This window comes from Corylus avellana, chromosome ca9, assembly GCF_901000735.1.
Source record: "Corylus avellana chromosome ca9, CavTom2PMs-1.0".
Classification (NCBI taxonomy): domain Eukaryota; kingdom Viridiplantae; phylum Streptophyta; class Magnoliopsida; order Fagales; family Betulaceae; genus Corylus; species Corylus avellana.
In genome coordinates, this window is record NC_081549.1 from 8,123,745 (window position 1) to 8,141,843 (window position 18,099).

The 18,099-nt window shown below is 34.9% G+C and overlaps 2 protein-coding genes across 2 annotated transcripts; both read left to right on the forward strand.

Moving 5' to 3' along the window:
• The first annotated feature begins 2,506 nt into the window (after positions 1-2,506).
• Positions 2,507-2,947, forward strand: LOC132162252 (uncharacterized mitochondrial protein AtMg00810-like). Its single transcript, XM_059572514.1, has one exon. The coding sequence runs from the start codon at positions 2,507-2,509 to the stop codon at positions 2,945-2,947; it is 441 nt and encodes a 146-aa protein (XP_059428497.1).
• A 3,658-nt stretch (positions 2,948-6,605) lies between these two features.
• LOC132161775 (DNA-directed RNA polymerases II, IV and V subunit 6A-like) lies at positions 6,606-12,467 on the forward strand. The gene is made up of 6 exons (XM_059571958.1): positions 6,606-6,786; positions 10,723-10,756; positions 10,876-11,048; positions 11,139-11,190; positions 11,921-11,988; positions 12,217-12,467. Exons 1-6 carry the CDS (start codon positions 6,752-6,754, stop codon positions 12,284-12,286), a joined length of 432 nt encoding a protein of 143 aa, XP_059427941.1. The 5' UTR covers positions 6,606-6,751; the 3' UTR covers positions 12,287-12,467.
• Positions 12,468-18,099: the final 5,632 nt, after the last annotated feature.

Below are 18,099 nucleotides of genomic sequence, written 5' to 3' on the forward strand. Positions count from 1 at the left end.
TAGAGGGAAAGAATATACCTCAAATCAATTCCATAAATTTTGTGAAGATGAAGGTGTGGAGAGGCAATTGACAGTCTCTTATACTCCACAACAAAATGGGGTATCCGAGAGGAAGAATCAAACTATCATGGAGATGGCCAAGTCTATGTTGCATGAAAAAGACTTACCAAAAGCATTTTGGGCTAAAGCTGTATACACAGCTATTTATTTGATGAATAGATGTCCAACCAAGGCCGTGTGGGACAAAACACCTTTTGAAGCTTGGAATGAAATAAAGCCATCAATCAAGCATCTCAAAGTATTTGGTTGTATTTGCTATGCTCAAATTCCAAAGGAGAAAAGATACAAGCTGGATGAGACAAGTGAGAAGTGTATATTTGTTGGCTATAGCTCAATTTCAAAGGGCTATAGGCTGTACAACTTGAAAACCAACAAAGTAATCATCAGCCGAGATGTCTTATTTGATGAGAAAGCTAAATGGAATTGGAAGCAAGGCCAAGTTGAAGAACAATTGGTTCCGGTGACTGTTTTACAGCAAAGTCCAGCCCAAGGAAGTGCAAAAAATGATGATAGCATTCACCCATCATCAACTGCAACTCCATCACCAAGCTCACCATCATCTCCAAGCTCAAGCCCAATGAGACTGAGGAATTTGGATGATATTTATGCAAGGTGTAATTTTTGTATTGTCGAACCTGAAAACTTTGAAGAAGCAATGACAGAAGAGAGTTGGAGAAAAGCTATGGAAGATGAAATTGAAGTTATTGAAAAAAAAAACATAACATGAAAGTTGGTTGATAGGCCTCAAGACAAAGAAATCATTGGTGTGAAATGGATTTACAAAGTGAAGTATAATGTAGATGGGTCGGTTCAAAGAAACAAAGCAAGGCTAGTTGCAAAAGGATACTCACAGCAGCTCGAAGTTGATTTTCATGAAACTTTTGCCCAGTAGCTCACTTGGATACAGTGAGAGCTTTAATTTCTTTAGCAGCTTAAAAGGGTTGGTTGTTGTACCAACTTGATGTCAAATCAGCCTTCTTGAATGGAGAGTTGAAAGAAGAGGTGTATGTTGAACAACGTCAAGGATTTGTCATTCAAGGTGAAGAAGAGAAAGTGTATAAGCTAAGAAAACCTTTGTATGGGCTAAAACAAGCTCCTAGAGCATGGTATAGCCATATTGACAATTACTTCAATGAAAGTGGTTTCAAAAGGAGCAAGAGTGAGCCAACCTTGTATGAAAAGCATCAAGGTAATGTTGATTTGCTTATCCACTACAAAAAAAACCGATATTTTCTCACGCGTAAATAGTACATAATTTTTTGTCCATTTTCTCGCGAAAACTGGGCCGAAAATTCTGATACACTAGTATGTACGTCAGAATTTTCTGACGCACCAAAGTGGCGCGTCAAAAATTTCTGACGCACCAAATTAGTGCATCAGGAAAAAAAAAAAAAAAAGTCCGAAATTTTGAAAATTTTCTCTCTTCTTATTTTCCCTCCACTTTTTTCCTCTTTTTATTCTTCCCTTCTCATTTATTTTTCCCATACTCTCTCTCCCTCCTCATTCATTTATTCTTCCCTCCTAATTTCCCACGGCAGATTGAAGAAATTAGGCGGAAGAAGGAGAACAAAAAGAAAAGGAGAAGAGAGGAAGAAAAAGAAAGGGAGAAGAGAAGAAGAAGAGAAGCTGCAGAAGAAAAAGAAATTGAGAAGAGAAGCTGCAGAAGAAAAGAAAGGGAGAAGAAAAGAAGAAGAAAAAAAAAAAAAAGAAGAGAAGAAGAAGATCGAGGAAGAAGATGGTGCAGAGATGGTGCGATCTCTGCACCATGGTGCAGCGCACGGCTGCAGAAAATAGCTGTGTTTCTCAACACAGCTATTTTTTGATCTGTGTTGAGAAACACAGATCTGTACGGCAGCGTGAGGGAGCTGCCGTGTAGAGGAATTCCCAAAAAAAAAAAAAACAAAAAATTTAAATTAATAAATTTTTAATTCAAAAAAAAATTCCAGGAAAAAAAAATTTTTTTTAATTTTCTGACGCGCGTCAGAAGTACCACGTCAGAAAATTTTCTGACGTGGTAGTTCTCACATGTCAGAAATTTCTGACGTGTCAAATTTGAAACGTCAGAAAATAATTTCTGACGTTTCAAATTTGATACGTCTGAAATTTCTGACGGGTTGAAACTTGACACGTCAGAAATTTTCCATTTCTGACACTTATAATGTTCACGCGTGAAACACGTCAAAAAGGCCCCGTCAGGGACGTTTTCTGACGTGTCAGACTACCTGACACGTCAGAAAAAGTTCGTCAGAAAAAATACAATTTTTTGTAGTGTATTGTTGCATTATATGTTGATGATTTGATATTAACCGGAAGCAATACTAAAATGATTGAAGAATTCAAGAAAGATATGGTGAACAAGTATGAGATGAGTGATATGGGGCTACTACATCACTTTCTTGGTATTGAAGTTTATCAAGACAAATAAGAGGTATTCATTTCACAAAGAATGTATGCTGAAAAAATTCTGAGAAAATTCAGAATGGTTGGTTGCAAACCAATGGCTACACCACTTGGATTAAATGAAAAATTAAAGAAGGAAGATGGAGGAAAAAAGGTGGATGCTACTCTCTATAGAAGTTTGGTTGGAAACTTGCTATATCTCACTGCTACAAGGCTTGATGTTATGTTTGCAGCAAGTTTGCTATCAAGGTTCACGCATTCTCCAAGCCATTTTCATTTGGCAGTAGCAAAAAGGGTGCTTAGATACATTCAAGGCACCACAAGTTATGGAATAAGGTATTGCAAAAATTCCATGGTGAAGTTGCTTGGCTTTTATGATAGTGATTTGAGTGGCTATGTTGATGAGGGGTGTTTCCTTGGTCCTCAAAGAAGCAATAATCAGTTGCTCAATCTTCAGCAGAAGCTGAATATGTTTCAACAACATTAACCACATCTCAAGCAATTTGGTTGAGAAGAATACTTGAAGATATTGGTGAGAGGCAAGAAGAGGTTGTACACTTGCATTGTGACAACAAATCAGCCATAGCAATGACAAAGAATCCAGTATATCATAGCAGGACCAGACATATTGCAATCAAGCATCATTTCATTAGAGAAGCTATTGATGACGGTGAAGTGGAGCTGAAGTTTTGCAGGTCAGAGGAGCAAGTGGCAGACACTTTCACCAAAGCATTGCCAAAGGAGAAATTCCAGCAATTCAGAGAAGCACTAGGAGTTCAAGAACAGCACATTAAGAGTGAGAATGTTACAAATTAATGTGCTTTGACTTGTCAACTTTTACCTTTGGTTGTGTTTATTAAACTCTAGTTTATAGTAGGTGAAAATATGTGTGTTGTGAAGCCACGTGTGTGGTTCTAGAACTCTTTTTGTAAAAGGCTTCTCTTGTCTTTTGTATGGTGTAGCTGCAGAAAAAATGAGAATGTAAGAAGAAGGAAAAAAAAAAAAAAAAAAAGAACCGGAAAAGAGCTAGAAGCACTCTTTAGAAAAAGCTCTTCCCCTCCTTGTTTTTTCCCTTTTTTTCCCCTGTTTTTCTCTTGTCTTTTACTCATTTTTTGCAGAATTTCTGCAGCAAGTTGTTCTTCTTATTCTCTTGTGTTTTCCTTGTCTAATCTACTGCCCTTGAAGTGTGTCTTGCTAGAAAATACAGCCAACATGGTGCTTTGTGTCCCTTTAGATACAGAGAGATGGGTGAAGAGAATGTCAAGGGAGGACCAGTGGTTCCAGAATCAGTTTTGAAGAAGCAGAAAAGAAATGAGGAATGGGCTTTGGCGAAAAAGGAAGAGCTTGAAGCCACGAAAAAATAAAGGAGGAAGTGCTTGAAGCCACTGATTTACAGTTCCGTCGAATATCTGGTTTCCGTTCAATTTGGGGAAGACAACATTAAAACTCACCGTTTTGGCACCAAAAAATTCGACTAATGTGACCTTTAGTAAAACGCACTGTTTCAACAAATCTAACAGCAGTAACAAAATTTTAACGGTAAGGATTTTATTGGTATTTCAATTGACTCAGTGAGTAAATTTTCAAAAAAAAAAAAAAGGCTTAGGGATTTTTTAAATTTTGGCGGATTGACTCAGGGACTTATTATACATTTACCCAAAATATTAAAATAATATGTAACAAAAAAAAAAAAAAACCCCACAAAAAAAAAAACCATGGAAAAACCTATAAAAAAAAAAAAAAAAAAAAAAAAAAAAAAAAAAAAAACGAAATATCTAACACTCCTTTAGTTTCTTTCTCTTCATTCTCCAACCCCCTAGGTTTTTGCAGACCCAAAACCCGACTACCCATCTTCCTCCCTCAATGCCATCGCCGTCCCTCTCAAAGCCGTCGTTGTTCCTCTCAATGCCATCGCCACCCGTCCCTCTCAACTTACCAATAATTAAAAAGTAAATAAATAAGAAGAAAGAAAAAAATATTCTTGTGGCACCCAAAAACATAGGTATCACACCACATGTCGCCTTGAAACCACAGGTACTAGTCCACTTGTAAGGGTTCCGTGGAGCTCTGTTACAAAAACTAACGGAATCATGACGAAAGTACTAAGTGGGTTTATTTACCTACCAAAGGTACCATTTGTGATATTTTTTAAAATCAGGGTGACTATTTGATTCTTGCGCGAAAAGACATTTAACCCTAAAAAATAATATCAATTTAAGACGAAGAGAACATTAAAAGAAGACCTAACATTTCTCTCCATAAGTTTATTTTCAATATTACTTGGCCTCATGTTCCTGCGTTTTTTTTAACTAAGAAGGAAATTGATAGATTTTAAATTAAAGAAAGCATTGATAAGTCTAAATTAAAAGAATTATAAATAAGTGAAAGGCCTTTTGTATACGGCTGTTCTAGTTCTAGTTCTTTTTATGTGGCTTTTGTCTTCTTCTTCTTCTATTTTTTTTTTTTTTTTTTTTGTGTGTTTATGATGTGTAATTCTTAATCAAATTAAAACAGTTCCAATAGAAGAGGATAATGGTCTCCTTAGTAACGATTTGGAAGATATTAAGACAAAATATTACACTTGAAAAAAAAAAAATAGTAACAAATCATTTAAAATACAAAACACTTTTTTTCACAACACCACCCAACTTTTTTTAAAAAGATCTTTACTGTTTTAATTTGTTATAAATACATGTAATCAAAACCCATACACTTGAAAAATAAATTACGCATTGGAGTGGGCCTTGGAAAAGCCCACCGTTTTAAATTCTTGTTGGGCCACTACTGTAATTAAGAGAATAGAAGATTACTGGAAGGGCCCTCTAGATTCAGCTCTATCAATCTACCGCCAAGATCCAAGCCCAAACCCACAAAGAAAAAGGCCTAAAATTGTCCATAATTGCCCCCAGGCGGGATTAGATCCAGGGGACAATTCCGTCCGGCGAATCTAACATGCATGAACTATTTCCTTCCTACAAAAAAAATATAATATTAACTATTTTGAGAAATGTTTATTTTTTGAGAAGTGATTTGTAATTTGTTTTGAAAAGTATATTAGTAATGACGGTGACATCTAAAATTCTTATATCCACATCGCTGATGCTAGACATAGTATATGATAAATAAGTATGAAGAGTATCGTTATTTAAATGATTAATATAACAAGCCAAACGTATTAACTTAAAAAAAATTTAAAAAAAAATAAAGTGGTTGTGGCTGTGGCGTCGTCCAGCTGTGGCATGGGCGAAACGAGCCGATTTTCCAGCGGTGGTGAAGCCTCTCGTCGCAGAGGGAATTTTTGGGCCGAAAATTGGGGGAGGGTTTCTAGAATGAATTTTGGCAAGGGCGGTGTTTAGGAAGAAAGACGTGGTGTCATTTAAAAAAAAAAAAAGGTTAAATACTTTTTTTGTCCATGTGGTTTAACAACTTTATTTTTTGCCCCCTCGATTTCGTTTTGTATCGAGCTGATACCTCGGTTATGGATAAAAACGGAGATGATACCTCCGTCTAAAATTTGATGGAAATCCACATCATTGCCCCTAAAAACTCGACACATGTCCATATACATAATTAAAAAAAAAAATTAAATTAAATTAAATTAAAATTTAAAATATATATATATTATTTTGGAAAAAAGGTGGCTTCCAGCCACCCCCATTTTGCTCTAAGGGGTGGCCAGTTTGGCCCCCAAGCTGCAAAATGGGGGTGGCCAAAACAACCCCTAAGGCTATTGGGGGTGGCGGCCACCCCAAAAGGCCAATGAAAAAAAATAAAATAAAATTAGGGTTGGCCATTGGGGTGGTTCGACCACCTCCAAGGGCCATGAGGGTGGTTCAGTCACCCTCAGACTGGCATTCTAGGGTGACCGAAACCAAGCCAAACGGGTACAACCTTGGGGGTGGTTTCGGCCACCCCCATTTTGCCAAATGGGATGGCTGTCTTTTTCAAAAAAAAAAAAAAAATAATTAATTAATTAATTAATTTAATTTTTTAATATTTTTAATCATTTTAATTTTTAATTATATATATAAACACGTGTCAAGTTTTTAGAGGTACGAACGTGTACGAAACTGGATAAAAAAATAAAGTTATTAAATGGTCAAAGGTATCTAACCCTAAAAAAAAATAAGTGCCTGACGTGGCATGGTGCTAGCGTTATTACTTCGAAACCCTAATCCCTCTATTCCGAAATTGTTTTTTTAATTCTCCCGTCTACCTTCACACAGCGATCTTCAAGCTTTCTAACTGCAACAGCCATCTTCAAGCTTCAGACACCAATCCGCAATCAACAATGGCCGACGAAGATTACAACGATTTGGACATGGGGTTATGTCTCTCTCTCTGTATATATGTATAAATATGCTGAAAATTCGTATTGTTTTGAGTTTTCTGTATATTTTCTAAGCTGTTCCTATTCTTGAACATCAAACCCCATCTAAGAATCCTTCAAGAACTTATTGAGCAACCTACTCTGGTACTGAATATTTTCATCAATAATTATCTTATGTAGCCCCCTTTCAACCTCTGTACCTTGTGCTTGAAAACGTGGATATCGCTGTGGCAAGCCTTTATTTGTTTCGTTAGTTCTATTGTAATTGGTTGCAGTTTGGAGTGGGTTTGACCCCTTGATCTCATTTATATGTTTCTGCTACAACATTGATATTGAATTTATTCAAGAATAGAATATATGTTTTCTCTGTATTTCCGCTTGTCTTCAGCTTGTTTGCGGCTCCAATTGTTGAGCATTTTGTTTTCAATTCGAACTAGAAACATATGAAAAAAGTAAGAGGAACAATGTGGAGAACAAATTTTTTATTAAGAAGCATGGATTTGAGAGCTTGCAGACGCACTCACGCAGTAGAAGTTTAAGCAGTCTTCTTGCATAAAGAATGTTAATGAGGTGGGCTTTGCCCTGATGCTCTTATGCTTGTTACTTTTTACTTGCAGTTGACCTGGCTTGTAGGTTTTATTATGATAAGTAATAACCAGTCTTATTAAAAGCATAAGGCACCCCAAAGTACAGTGGAAGTATACAAGAGAAATCACCTAACTAGAAATAGAAAGGAAAAAGAGAAGAAAATCATCATAACTAATCGACAACGGGGACACAAACACTGCAGTCCAAAGATATAATGTATAAAAACAAGAGGATAAAATGTTCTTCGATGACCTCTCCAAGTCCTCAAAGCACCTATTGTTCCTTTCCCTCCATAAACATAAAAAGAGGCAAGTAGGCACCATCTTCTAGACCGTAGCGCCCCTCCGCCTTCCAGAAGACCACCAACTGGCAAACAAATTGAAAATACGTCTAGGCATAACCCAAGACATCCCAAAACGACTAAAGATGGCCCTCCACAAAGCATAAGCTACCTCACAATGAAGAAGAAGATAGTCCACTATCTCCTCACTTCTCTTAAACATGCAACATCTATTCATCACAATGACATGCCGCTTTCTGAGATTATCTAAGGTCAGGATTTTACACAGAGCCGCCGACCACGCAAAAAAAACCGCCCTCGGGGGAGCCTGCATCCGCCACACACTCTTCCATGGTAAGCGCCTACCTTCAGTACAAGCCAAGGAGTAAAAGAAGGACTTGACCTTGAAAAGACCTCTTTTGGAGGAAATCCACCACAATCTATCTTCACACCCTCGTCTCACTTTGACTGAATGCAACACCTAGAGAAAGGAGGCAAAGACTTCTAACTCCCAATCATGTGCCTCTCTAGATAATCTCACATTCCACTGATTGGATCCACCCAACAGCTCCATGTTAGCCGCAACTGAGGCATCCTTCGCACAAACAATACCAAATAAAACTGGAAAAGCTACCTTAAGAACCGTATCTCCGCACCACAAATCATGCCAAAAGCTAATCCTAGTCCCATCCCCCACCTCATGTCTAGTAAAGCCTTTGAGAGCCTCCCACCCTTTCCTGATATTCTTTCACAACCCCACCCCAAAAGCTCCTCCAAGCTCAAGAGAACACCACCCGCCCCATAAGCTGCCAAACTTCGAATCTACCACAACTCTCCACCAAGCATCTCTCTCAATCCCATAGCGCCACAACCATTTTCCTAAAAGAGTGTGGTTGAACACCATTAAATTTCTGATACCCAATCCTTCCTCATTAATTGGAGGGCAAACCTTCGACCAATTCACCAAGTGGTACTTGAACTCTCCACCTATCCCACCCCATAAAAAATTGCGCTATAACTTCTCAATGTGCTTAGCAACACTCACCGGGATATGAAAGAGAGGCAAGTAGTATGTGGGCAAATTAGCAAGGATACTCTTGATAAGGGTGACCCTACCACCCCTTGACAAATACAACATTTTCCAACTGTCCAACCGATGTTCAAACTTCTCGATAACGCCATCCCAAATATGCGTAGCTAGGGGTGTTCGTGAGTGAAGCTGCTCGCGAGCGAGCTCGAGATCGGCTTGTGCTCAACTCAATTATTAAATGAGGCACTTCGTGAACACAAATCTTGCCTCGAATATTAAACGAAGCAGGCTCGGACACACACACATATATAACAAATATATGTATATAATTTTTTTAACAAAAATTTGGTGAGCGAGAGTGAGAGAGTGGGAAATGAGAGTTGGGGTGGAAGATGCGTTGCGACTGGTGAGGGAGATAAAGAGAGAGTGAGACTTTGAAAAAATATTTTTTTGTAGGGGGCATTGTTCCACTGCAGTCTGAATACAACCTGTGAACTTGTCCTACATTGCTAAGAAAACATTAATCCCCAAGTTTGCTTATCTATAAAAAGATGCATATTCTTTCTTTTCGAAACCAAGTGCCTTGATGTATTGATTCAGGCTTCATACTCGGTTAGCCAGGCTAAGCAAATGCTCATATGCAAACTGGCTTCTTAAGCCGTTTAAGAGTACTTGAAGTTTAAATTTATAAAAAAAAAAAATTAAATTAAATATAAGAGCCAGCTTGTGAGCTGGTTCGACTCAACTCGACTTATTATGAGCTCGAGCTCGATTTTTTGGCTCGTCCTTGAGCTCGGCTCAAGTTCGAGATCGAGTAAAATTTAAATAAGCCGAGCCCGAACAAGGGAAGCATGCTCAGGTTCGGCTCGTTTACACCCCTATGCTTAGCCTTATAGGAAGCCCCCAACGGAAGACCAAGGTACTTCATTGGCAAAGTGGCAACCCCACACCCTAAGATCTCGGCTGACATTCCCACTTGATCCACATTCCCCACCGGAATTAAAACCGACTTGGCCAAGTTAACCTTCAAACCGGAGGCAACTTCAAACAGTAGAAACACACTCTGCAAATGACATAATTGGGCGGGCATAGCATTGCAAAAAATCAAGGTGTCATCGGCAAACAGAAGATGAGAGAAAGTAGTATTACCGACTTTGAAGCCTTCTAACAGTCCCCCCCATTAACTGGAGCAGAAATCATCCTGCTTGTAGGCTTGTGAACCCAATTCCTAATCTAGTCCGCAAACTCTCTTTTGCTTTACGTATATGAGCTCTAGGTGATTTGTCGACCATTGTGGGGAGAAGATCTTTCTAGCGAGTGGTAGTATCCGTCAGGATCTTAATTTGGTGCAATATTCCATTATATGAATTATATATACTCACATTGAGACGCCTCTTTGAAGTGAATTTGTATCTTTTTAGAAAGACTTCTTGCATGCCAGTTATCATGAGAAACACCAATACCTTGCTGAGAATAGAAACTATGAAAGGTCACTCATTGCGTTACAAAGCTGATATCAAGTAAGGATCACAGGTACTACGGCTAGCATTAGCTTATCGGGTGTGGTAAAGAGGACTATGGGAAATGAATTACTTTTTATTCTTCTTTCTGAGCTGAAATTAATTACATGAACATCTGCATAATTATTTGAAATGGATACAATGTCATGCATTAACATCCATAAAATCTGCTTTGAAAGGTGTGCTTAGTATCAAAACTCTGATTCAAATGACTTAAACACTCCAATTCTAAAATCCAAGTATGATTTAGACAGCCTTTAGGCATGAGTCCTGTGCAAAACCATGTGAAAGAAAAATATGCCTTTCATTTTCTATTTTAATGGATAGAATATCTGCCTCTCTTTTTTCTCTCTATCAATGCTTGAAAGAACCCAACTACAGCACCAATACATAGAATTGCCTGTAGCTATGATCATCCTCACTAATAATAAGATAAAATGATGGGAAATCAATATATATGTATTATGCTTAGGGAAAAATCAGATTCAAATATTAACAAAATGTTTGGCTGCAGATATGAGGATGAACCAGTGGAGCCTGAGATTGAAGTAAGGAGTCATTTTTGCTTCCTGGAAGAATATGATGAACTGAATTTTTATGGGTTTTTTTTCTTTTCTTTTCTTTTCATTCAAACAGTTGATTAACATATTGCCTGAATGATGGGCAGGAAGGTGCTGAGGAAGAAGTGGAGAATAATAACAATGAAGACGTTGCTGGAGATCCCGTTGAAACTGAGGAGAAAGAAGAGCAGCAACCGGTACAGCGCCCTCGTAAAACCTCAAAATATATGACAAAGTATGAGCGTGCCAGAATCTTGGGTACCCGCGCTCTCCAGATCAGGTTTTCTTTTCATAACCTATCAGTCTAAAATTTTGCTGTCTAGTTGGGTTGATTCCATAATAAGATATCATTTTCCTTCTTGGTGAGCAGCATGAATGCGCCTGTGATGGTTGAGTTGGAGGGTGAAACTGACCCACTCGAGGTTAGATTATTTAACAGCTATCTGATGGCACTTTCCTGAAAAAGCTTTGTTAGATTAAATTTTAATAGCAGATCCTTCATCTCGTTCTTTCATCTTATATATTCATGCAACCAGACCTTTATTAGGCTCGATAATTATTGCTGAACTCATGGTTTGCTGCATTCAGACATTGAACCTCATCTCTTTTGCATGTAAAGGCTTGATATGCATAATGTTGACATTGTTGCTTTCATCGGCTAACTTTTGGTTCTGTATCTTTTTTTCTTTTTCTTGTTGTCAAGAATAGGTCCAAGAAGTTCTCTGTTTTATTTGAAACAAAATAGCATATCTATATTAAACTTTGCAGGTTGCTAAATTATCTGCTAGTATTCCACTATTCTTATTCCTCAAGCCAATGTCTGTCTAGAATAGGTCCAAGAAGTCCTCTTTTTGATTTGAAACAAACTAGTGGTATCCATATTGGACTTTGCATTTAACTAAATTATCTAATAGTATTCCACCATTCTTATTTGATAAACCAATGTCTGTCTAGAATAGCTCCACTGCTATAGGATGATGAAAGTGGAGTTTCCCATTCTATGGTGTGTGATGAACATAATAGGAGAAGTCTAATATGTTTGTAGATAAGAATGGTGAAATCTTTCATGCCATAATTCTTTTAGCTGATTAATTGTGTTTCTCTGTTTTATTGAAAGCAGTTAGTAATATCTCATTTATCCAACCTTTTCAGATTGCAATGAAGGAGCTTCGGGAGCGGAAGGTACCCTTCACCATTCGCCGCTACCTGCCTGATGGAAGGTAAGGTTCTCAATTCAAAGTTTCCATTTTTTTTTCTTGATTCAGTGGAAATTTGGTTTCTAGCTAAAGCTAAAAATTACAGTTTTAAGTTAGAGAAAAAAATATTTGACAAGTGTGGCTCGATGATTATCCGTGGATGCTGCCTTTACTTTTGGGCATGGGTCTAATACATGCTTCTTTTTTCTTTTTTTGTTCTTTTCTGTATTGTTTCCATGATTTTTTTTCCAGTTATGAAGACTGGGGAGTCGATGAATTGATTGTGGAAGACTCCTGGAAGAGGCAAGTGGGAGGTGATTGATCTTCTTTTGTATTAGTCATTATTAATGGACTCTAGAAGTTATATATGATGTGCACTGTAATCTTGTATAGCTCTCTTCTGTAGTCCAGAAAAAAAAGTTGGGGAATCGAAACTTCTTAACTTCTTGATTGTAATCCTTTAATGGTGCTTTAGTTAATATTATGTTATTGACTTCGACTTCTTCTTCTTTGGGTGGTATATAAATGCACTTTTTGCGTGCAATTCTAAAGGGAAAAAATAAATAAAAAAATAAGAGAGTTGGAATTCAGAGAACCAAGTGCAGCCATTAATGTAGATTCAGAAAATCAATCTATGGTTTCCCTCTGAATGTCTGTATATGTGAGCTTACGAAGATGTAAGGAAAAGTTTTTAGGCAAATTGTGAATTATCTCTCTATTATTGGAAATAATGGCTAATTAATTGTGTTATAAAAAGAAGAGAGACCTGCTATTTTTTCAATTATTTTGTTCATCACTTATCCAACTCTTTTTCAAATTTACTATTAGATTTACTTACAACACCCATACGTAAGTTCTATAGATTTAATAGTAGATTTGACAAAAAAAAAAATAGATTAAAAAAAAATAGATCGAATTTGATGAATTTTTTTTTTTTTTTTTAAATGGATAGAATTTGACGTGAATTGAACAGGAAAAAGAAAAATAGCGTTTCTCAAAAGAATGGACTTAGATTCTCTTCATTTCAAATGAAATGGAGAGGAACAAGTTAGTTGTTTTTAGGGGGTAATTTTATCATTTTTGGACTCTCTATTTCTCATTTGGACATAAATGTCCTCTTAAAACAACCAAATTGATCATCTCCATTTCAAGATGAATGTTAGGTTTACAAACAAATTTTACAGAAAAACTTTTACAAACTGTTGTAACACAATATGATTAAATATAAGATAAATTCAAATTTTGAAAAATTTAATCATATTGTGTTACATCAATCTTTAAAAAAAAATTATAAAATTTATTTATAAGCCAACACTCCTCTCATTTCAAATGAAATGGAGAGGATCTTTCTTCATATGTGGTTGATATTTTCCTTGTGTAGTGGCCAAAAAAGGGGGCCCATTTACACGTTCTCAGCCACATAAGGAGATCCTTCGGCCACATGATTGCTGGCGAGTGGATCCCAGTCTATCTACCAACCAAAAGAAAAAGGCCCCCTTTCAATGATCAATCCTCGTCTTCAATTCCAACCACTACAACTAGCGAAAAAAGACAAGGGCTATTGATTCGAATCCAACCATTAAAGTCAATCAAATTAATATCAGTCTTAATTTTAAATTCAATCATATTACTCAAATTTTTTATTCGAAAATGACTCTGATTTTGGAAACAGGATTCTCTCCAGTTTATTTTAGTTAGATAATATTTAGTTAGTTATAGTAAAAGGGTATTTTTATCTTTTTACTTTTTAATAAAACAAAAATAAATTGAATATTATCCAATTTAAATAGATTGAATAGATCCTAATTCCTAATTTTTGTTAGGGGCAGAGATTCATAGTAATTAACTATTCAAATTCTTATGAGAAAATGAGGTAGAATTCAGTTGTCCGAATAGGTGGTTGGGAAGGTCAAAAATTATAATAATGCTATATTTATTCCTATTTTCTTACACTTATTTTTTAGGGTAAGTGTAGTATTACCCCCAAAATTATTTGGGCCGTCAGATTTCACATGGCTCTCTCACAACAACTGTAATTTTATGAGAACTAAAATAGATGGATGAGATATTGCCATTATTTAAGACGATGACCGTTGTTTTTCAGTTATGATATCATTATGATATTTTTTTATTATTATGATAAGTAATTTTAGGTGGCCTACTTGTATCTTATTAAGAATGATGTGGCTATTAAAATCACTATTAGACTTGTAATTGATTATTATTGAATTTTAATCAAATGGTGATTTTAACAGGCATATCATTCTTTGTGGGACACAAGTAGACCACCTAGAATTACTCATATTTTCTAGTAGGTGATATAACAGTTTTTTTTTTTTTTTTTTAAACAAATGTAAGGAAAATACTACTGATGAAAAAACAGCCCATCAAAAAATGCTGGGCATCTGACAGTATTTATAGAATATTTTACAAATTTCAAAACAAACATTTTGTACTTCTATGTTACATAGGATTAAATACGAGTAATGTTATAAAGGGAATTAAAGTTTTTAAACTCCTCTCAAATATGACGTGGCTATATACTCTCTTTATCTTGTGCGTGCGTGTAAGCTTGGCTTTCCTTGACTTTTAGTTTTCATCATTATCCGAATGTGCAAAAACCTAAGAAAAACAATGGAAATGGAACCACAAAATGTCAAAAACCATTATTTGCAAATAAGTTTTATCCGTTAGAATTTAATGGAAAAAAATGAACAATGAGTGACATAGTAAAAAATTAAAAATTTAATATATTAAATTGAGAGTTTTTAAACTTTAAAAGTTCTTATTTTTTAATAAAAGTGATGCATTATTTATATATATAAAAACAAAATATCAAAAATTAAGGTGTAGAAGATAAAATAGAAAAAAGACAAAAGGTTGTAAAAAAAAAAATATTCTTTAAAAATTAAGAAAGAAACAACATTATAAATGGAGTAGTGCTCTCTTCTTCTTTTTTTCTTTTTTTTTCTTTTTTTTGGACTGTGCTCTTATAAAATATAAATGACTAGCTTTGGAAAATGATTTTTTTTTTTTTTTTTTGGATGGAAAATGAAAGGTTAAAAGAAGAAGAATCATACGAGACGAGTTCTAGAACAAAAAAAGTCCTAAGTTTTTTTTTCAGGATACCAGTGGGGCCCACTTCTGGATGACAGACAGTTGGGCCCACATGCCTTGCGTTATCTTAATACCATCAGTTTCAAAATGGTGGACCCCGGTTTACACGGTGTCCAACTCAGGCAGCGCCATGTGTCCCCATGTCAAACTCCATCCATTCCATTGAGCTGTCGCTTTTTCCCGTAAGGAAATTATAAACAGGAAAAGTACCTATATACTTTCCTCGCACTAGTATCGCAATGTGAATGACTTTTTAAATAATTAATTGTGTTAATGTGCTTTTAAATTATCAAAATAATATTAATGCCTCCCTAAGACCAATAAAAAAATAAAAAATTACTTTAAAAAAATTTTAATATGAAAATAATATTTTAATAAATTTGAAAAAAAAAGAACATAAAAAGGGAAAAAAAATAAAAAGAAAACAAAAATTAATTGTTTAAAAAAAAATTTAAAAAGGAAAAAATTAAAATGGCCCTTAGTTTTTCATTTTCTTTCTTATTTTTTATATTTTTTTTAGTTTTTTGTTATAATTTTTTTTTAAAATATATATATTTTATGAACAATATTTTTGTATTTTATGGAGTTTAAATATATTTTGAGGGGTATTTTTATCTTCTAAAAAAGTGAAACGACAAAAATACCCATCAAATATAACTAACTGAATATTATCGAATTCAAATGAACTGGAGATGATTAAGTTCTCTAGAGTAATTTTAGGTGGCCTACCTGTATTTTATTAAGAATGATGTGACTATTAAAATCACCATTGGGCTTTTAATTGATCTATCAGTATTGAATTTTAATCAAATGATAATTTTAATAACCACATCATTCTTAGTAGGACACCTAAAATTAATCTGCTCTCTAGGTTTATTGACTCTTAGGCTCCACTTTAGTGAATTGAAGGTAAGTCTATTTGGATATTTTCTATGTCATGAATTTTTAAGAGATTCCTAGACCATACATGATTTTTCTCTCATTCAATAATATGCCATGACATAAACAGCCAAACTAATTGAATTATTATATTTACACGTGTTATGGACCTTTCGACCAGACCAATCTATACCACAAAGTATAAACGAAGAAAGGAGAACAAATAAAAAATAAAAAATAAATATTGTCATATGCTTTTGTTTTGTTACAAACTTCCATTATTCCATACGGTTGAAAAAGTTAATAAATATGTAGACTTTTCAATCAAGGTCGAATTTTGATTCATGAGGCTTGGGTTGTCCCCTCGCATTTAACGCTTGGCCACAAATTGTGAGGAGGACCCAAGGCGATGTTTCGGGGAGCGGAAGTGGGGTCCACATTACGTGGAGATTCGCGAAGCGGGCCCCACTTTTCGATATGATTTATGGTTGTCATGGGGGGAAATTTGCTGACGCGGATTTAAAACCGCATCCATCGTCGGCCACATCAGCACTTCCGTTTCCAACTTTCGAAAGCCTGCAGAGTAAAGTTGATCGCTTGTTCAGATGTTCTCTCGTCCTTTGGGCGGGCTGCTAAATAGCCTAAATCAACTGAATAAACATATATATAAATGCACATCGTTTTCAGTTTATTTTCAAAATTACCAGGCCTCTTGTTCTTGCATTTTTTTTTTTTTTTTCTTAACTAGTAAGGAATTTGATAGATTATAAATTAAAGAAAGCATTGATAAGTCTAAATAAATAAAGAAAAAGGAAAAAAAAAATCATATTTTCTCATTAAATTTTCAATTTTAAGAATAAAGTCTCTTTTTTTTACCAGATTTTGAATTGGACAATGCCGACATCAAAGTTAATGATTTTTCTTTTTTTTTTTTTTATCTTAAATTTGGTAAACTTTATTGATAATAAATCGTCAGTGAAGAATACACCTTCAACAAACAATCATCGAGATAGAGCTAATTGTTCCATCAAAATAATATCACTAATACAATTGAGAGTGGTATCCCTCCAAATTCTATCACTGATATCAATAGTAGCCGATTTCGCCATTCTATGAGCCGCCTCATTTGCTTCGCGAGGGACGAAAACCCAATTCCAACTTGATAAAGTGAGAAGTATCCGTCTTGTGTCTTCTATTAGATGCCCAAAACGACTCCATAAGCCTGTTTCATTCCGTATAGCCTCCACAATTTGCTTGGCATCTCCCTCCAAAGTTACACATTGTACTCCCAGATCTCGGCATAAGCATACTACCTGAAAAGCAGCATATGCTTCCCCCATAGCTGGCTCTAAAATTCCCACCCTCGTTCTACATACACTACAAATTTAGAAGATTATGATGACAAAGAATATGACTTTTATTTATGGAGTTGGGTTTTTTGTTTTTTTGTTTTTCTCTAAAAATGACTTAAGCTTAACGATAAAACATTGATATTATATGTTGATATGAATGCTAGCGTGTCAATTGAAATACACTGACATATGACATACCATTCATTTTGACGAAAAAATGATAGAAAGACATATTTAGAAAATGAATGATACAGTCCCAACTTGGAGTCAACTTTGGACTAACTATTTTCTTATTTTTTAATTTTAAAAAATTAAAAAAAGTTTCTGAAGCAATAATTTTTATTTTGGTAAAAAATTGGTCATTATTATGAATAAAAGTACAATTTTTATTTTTTTAAAAATACCAAATAAAAGAGGGACCAAAATAAAAATGATTGCTTCATAAACTTTTTTTAATTTTTAATTTTGTTATTTTTTAAATTAAAAAATAAGGAAAAAGTTCCTGAAACAAAATACAGTTTTTATTTTTTAAAAAAATGCCAAAAAAAAATAACCAAAATAAAAATTATTGCTTCAAAAACTTTTTTTAAAAAAAAAAAAATTAAAAAATTAGGCAAAAGTTTGCTCAAAGTTAGGCAAAATAGTTGTGCCTTCTAATATTTTCCTATTTAAAATATGCGCAAAACTTAATGATCATATTCTTGAAATTATAAATTCAATTACTTTCTAGTTTTATTGAATTTAAATCCAATAAAAACATAATGACTAAATATGATTGTTCCCTTCT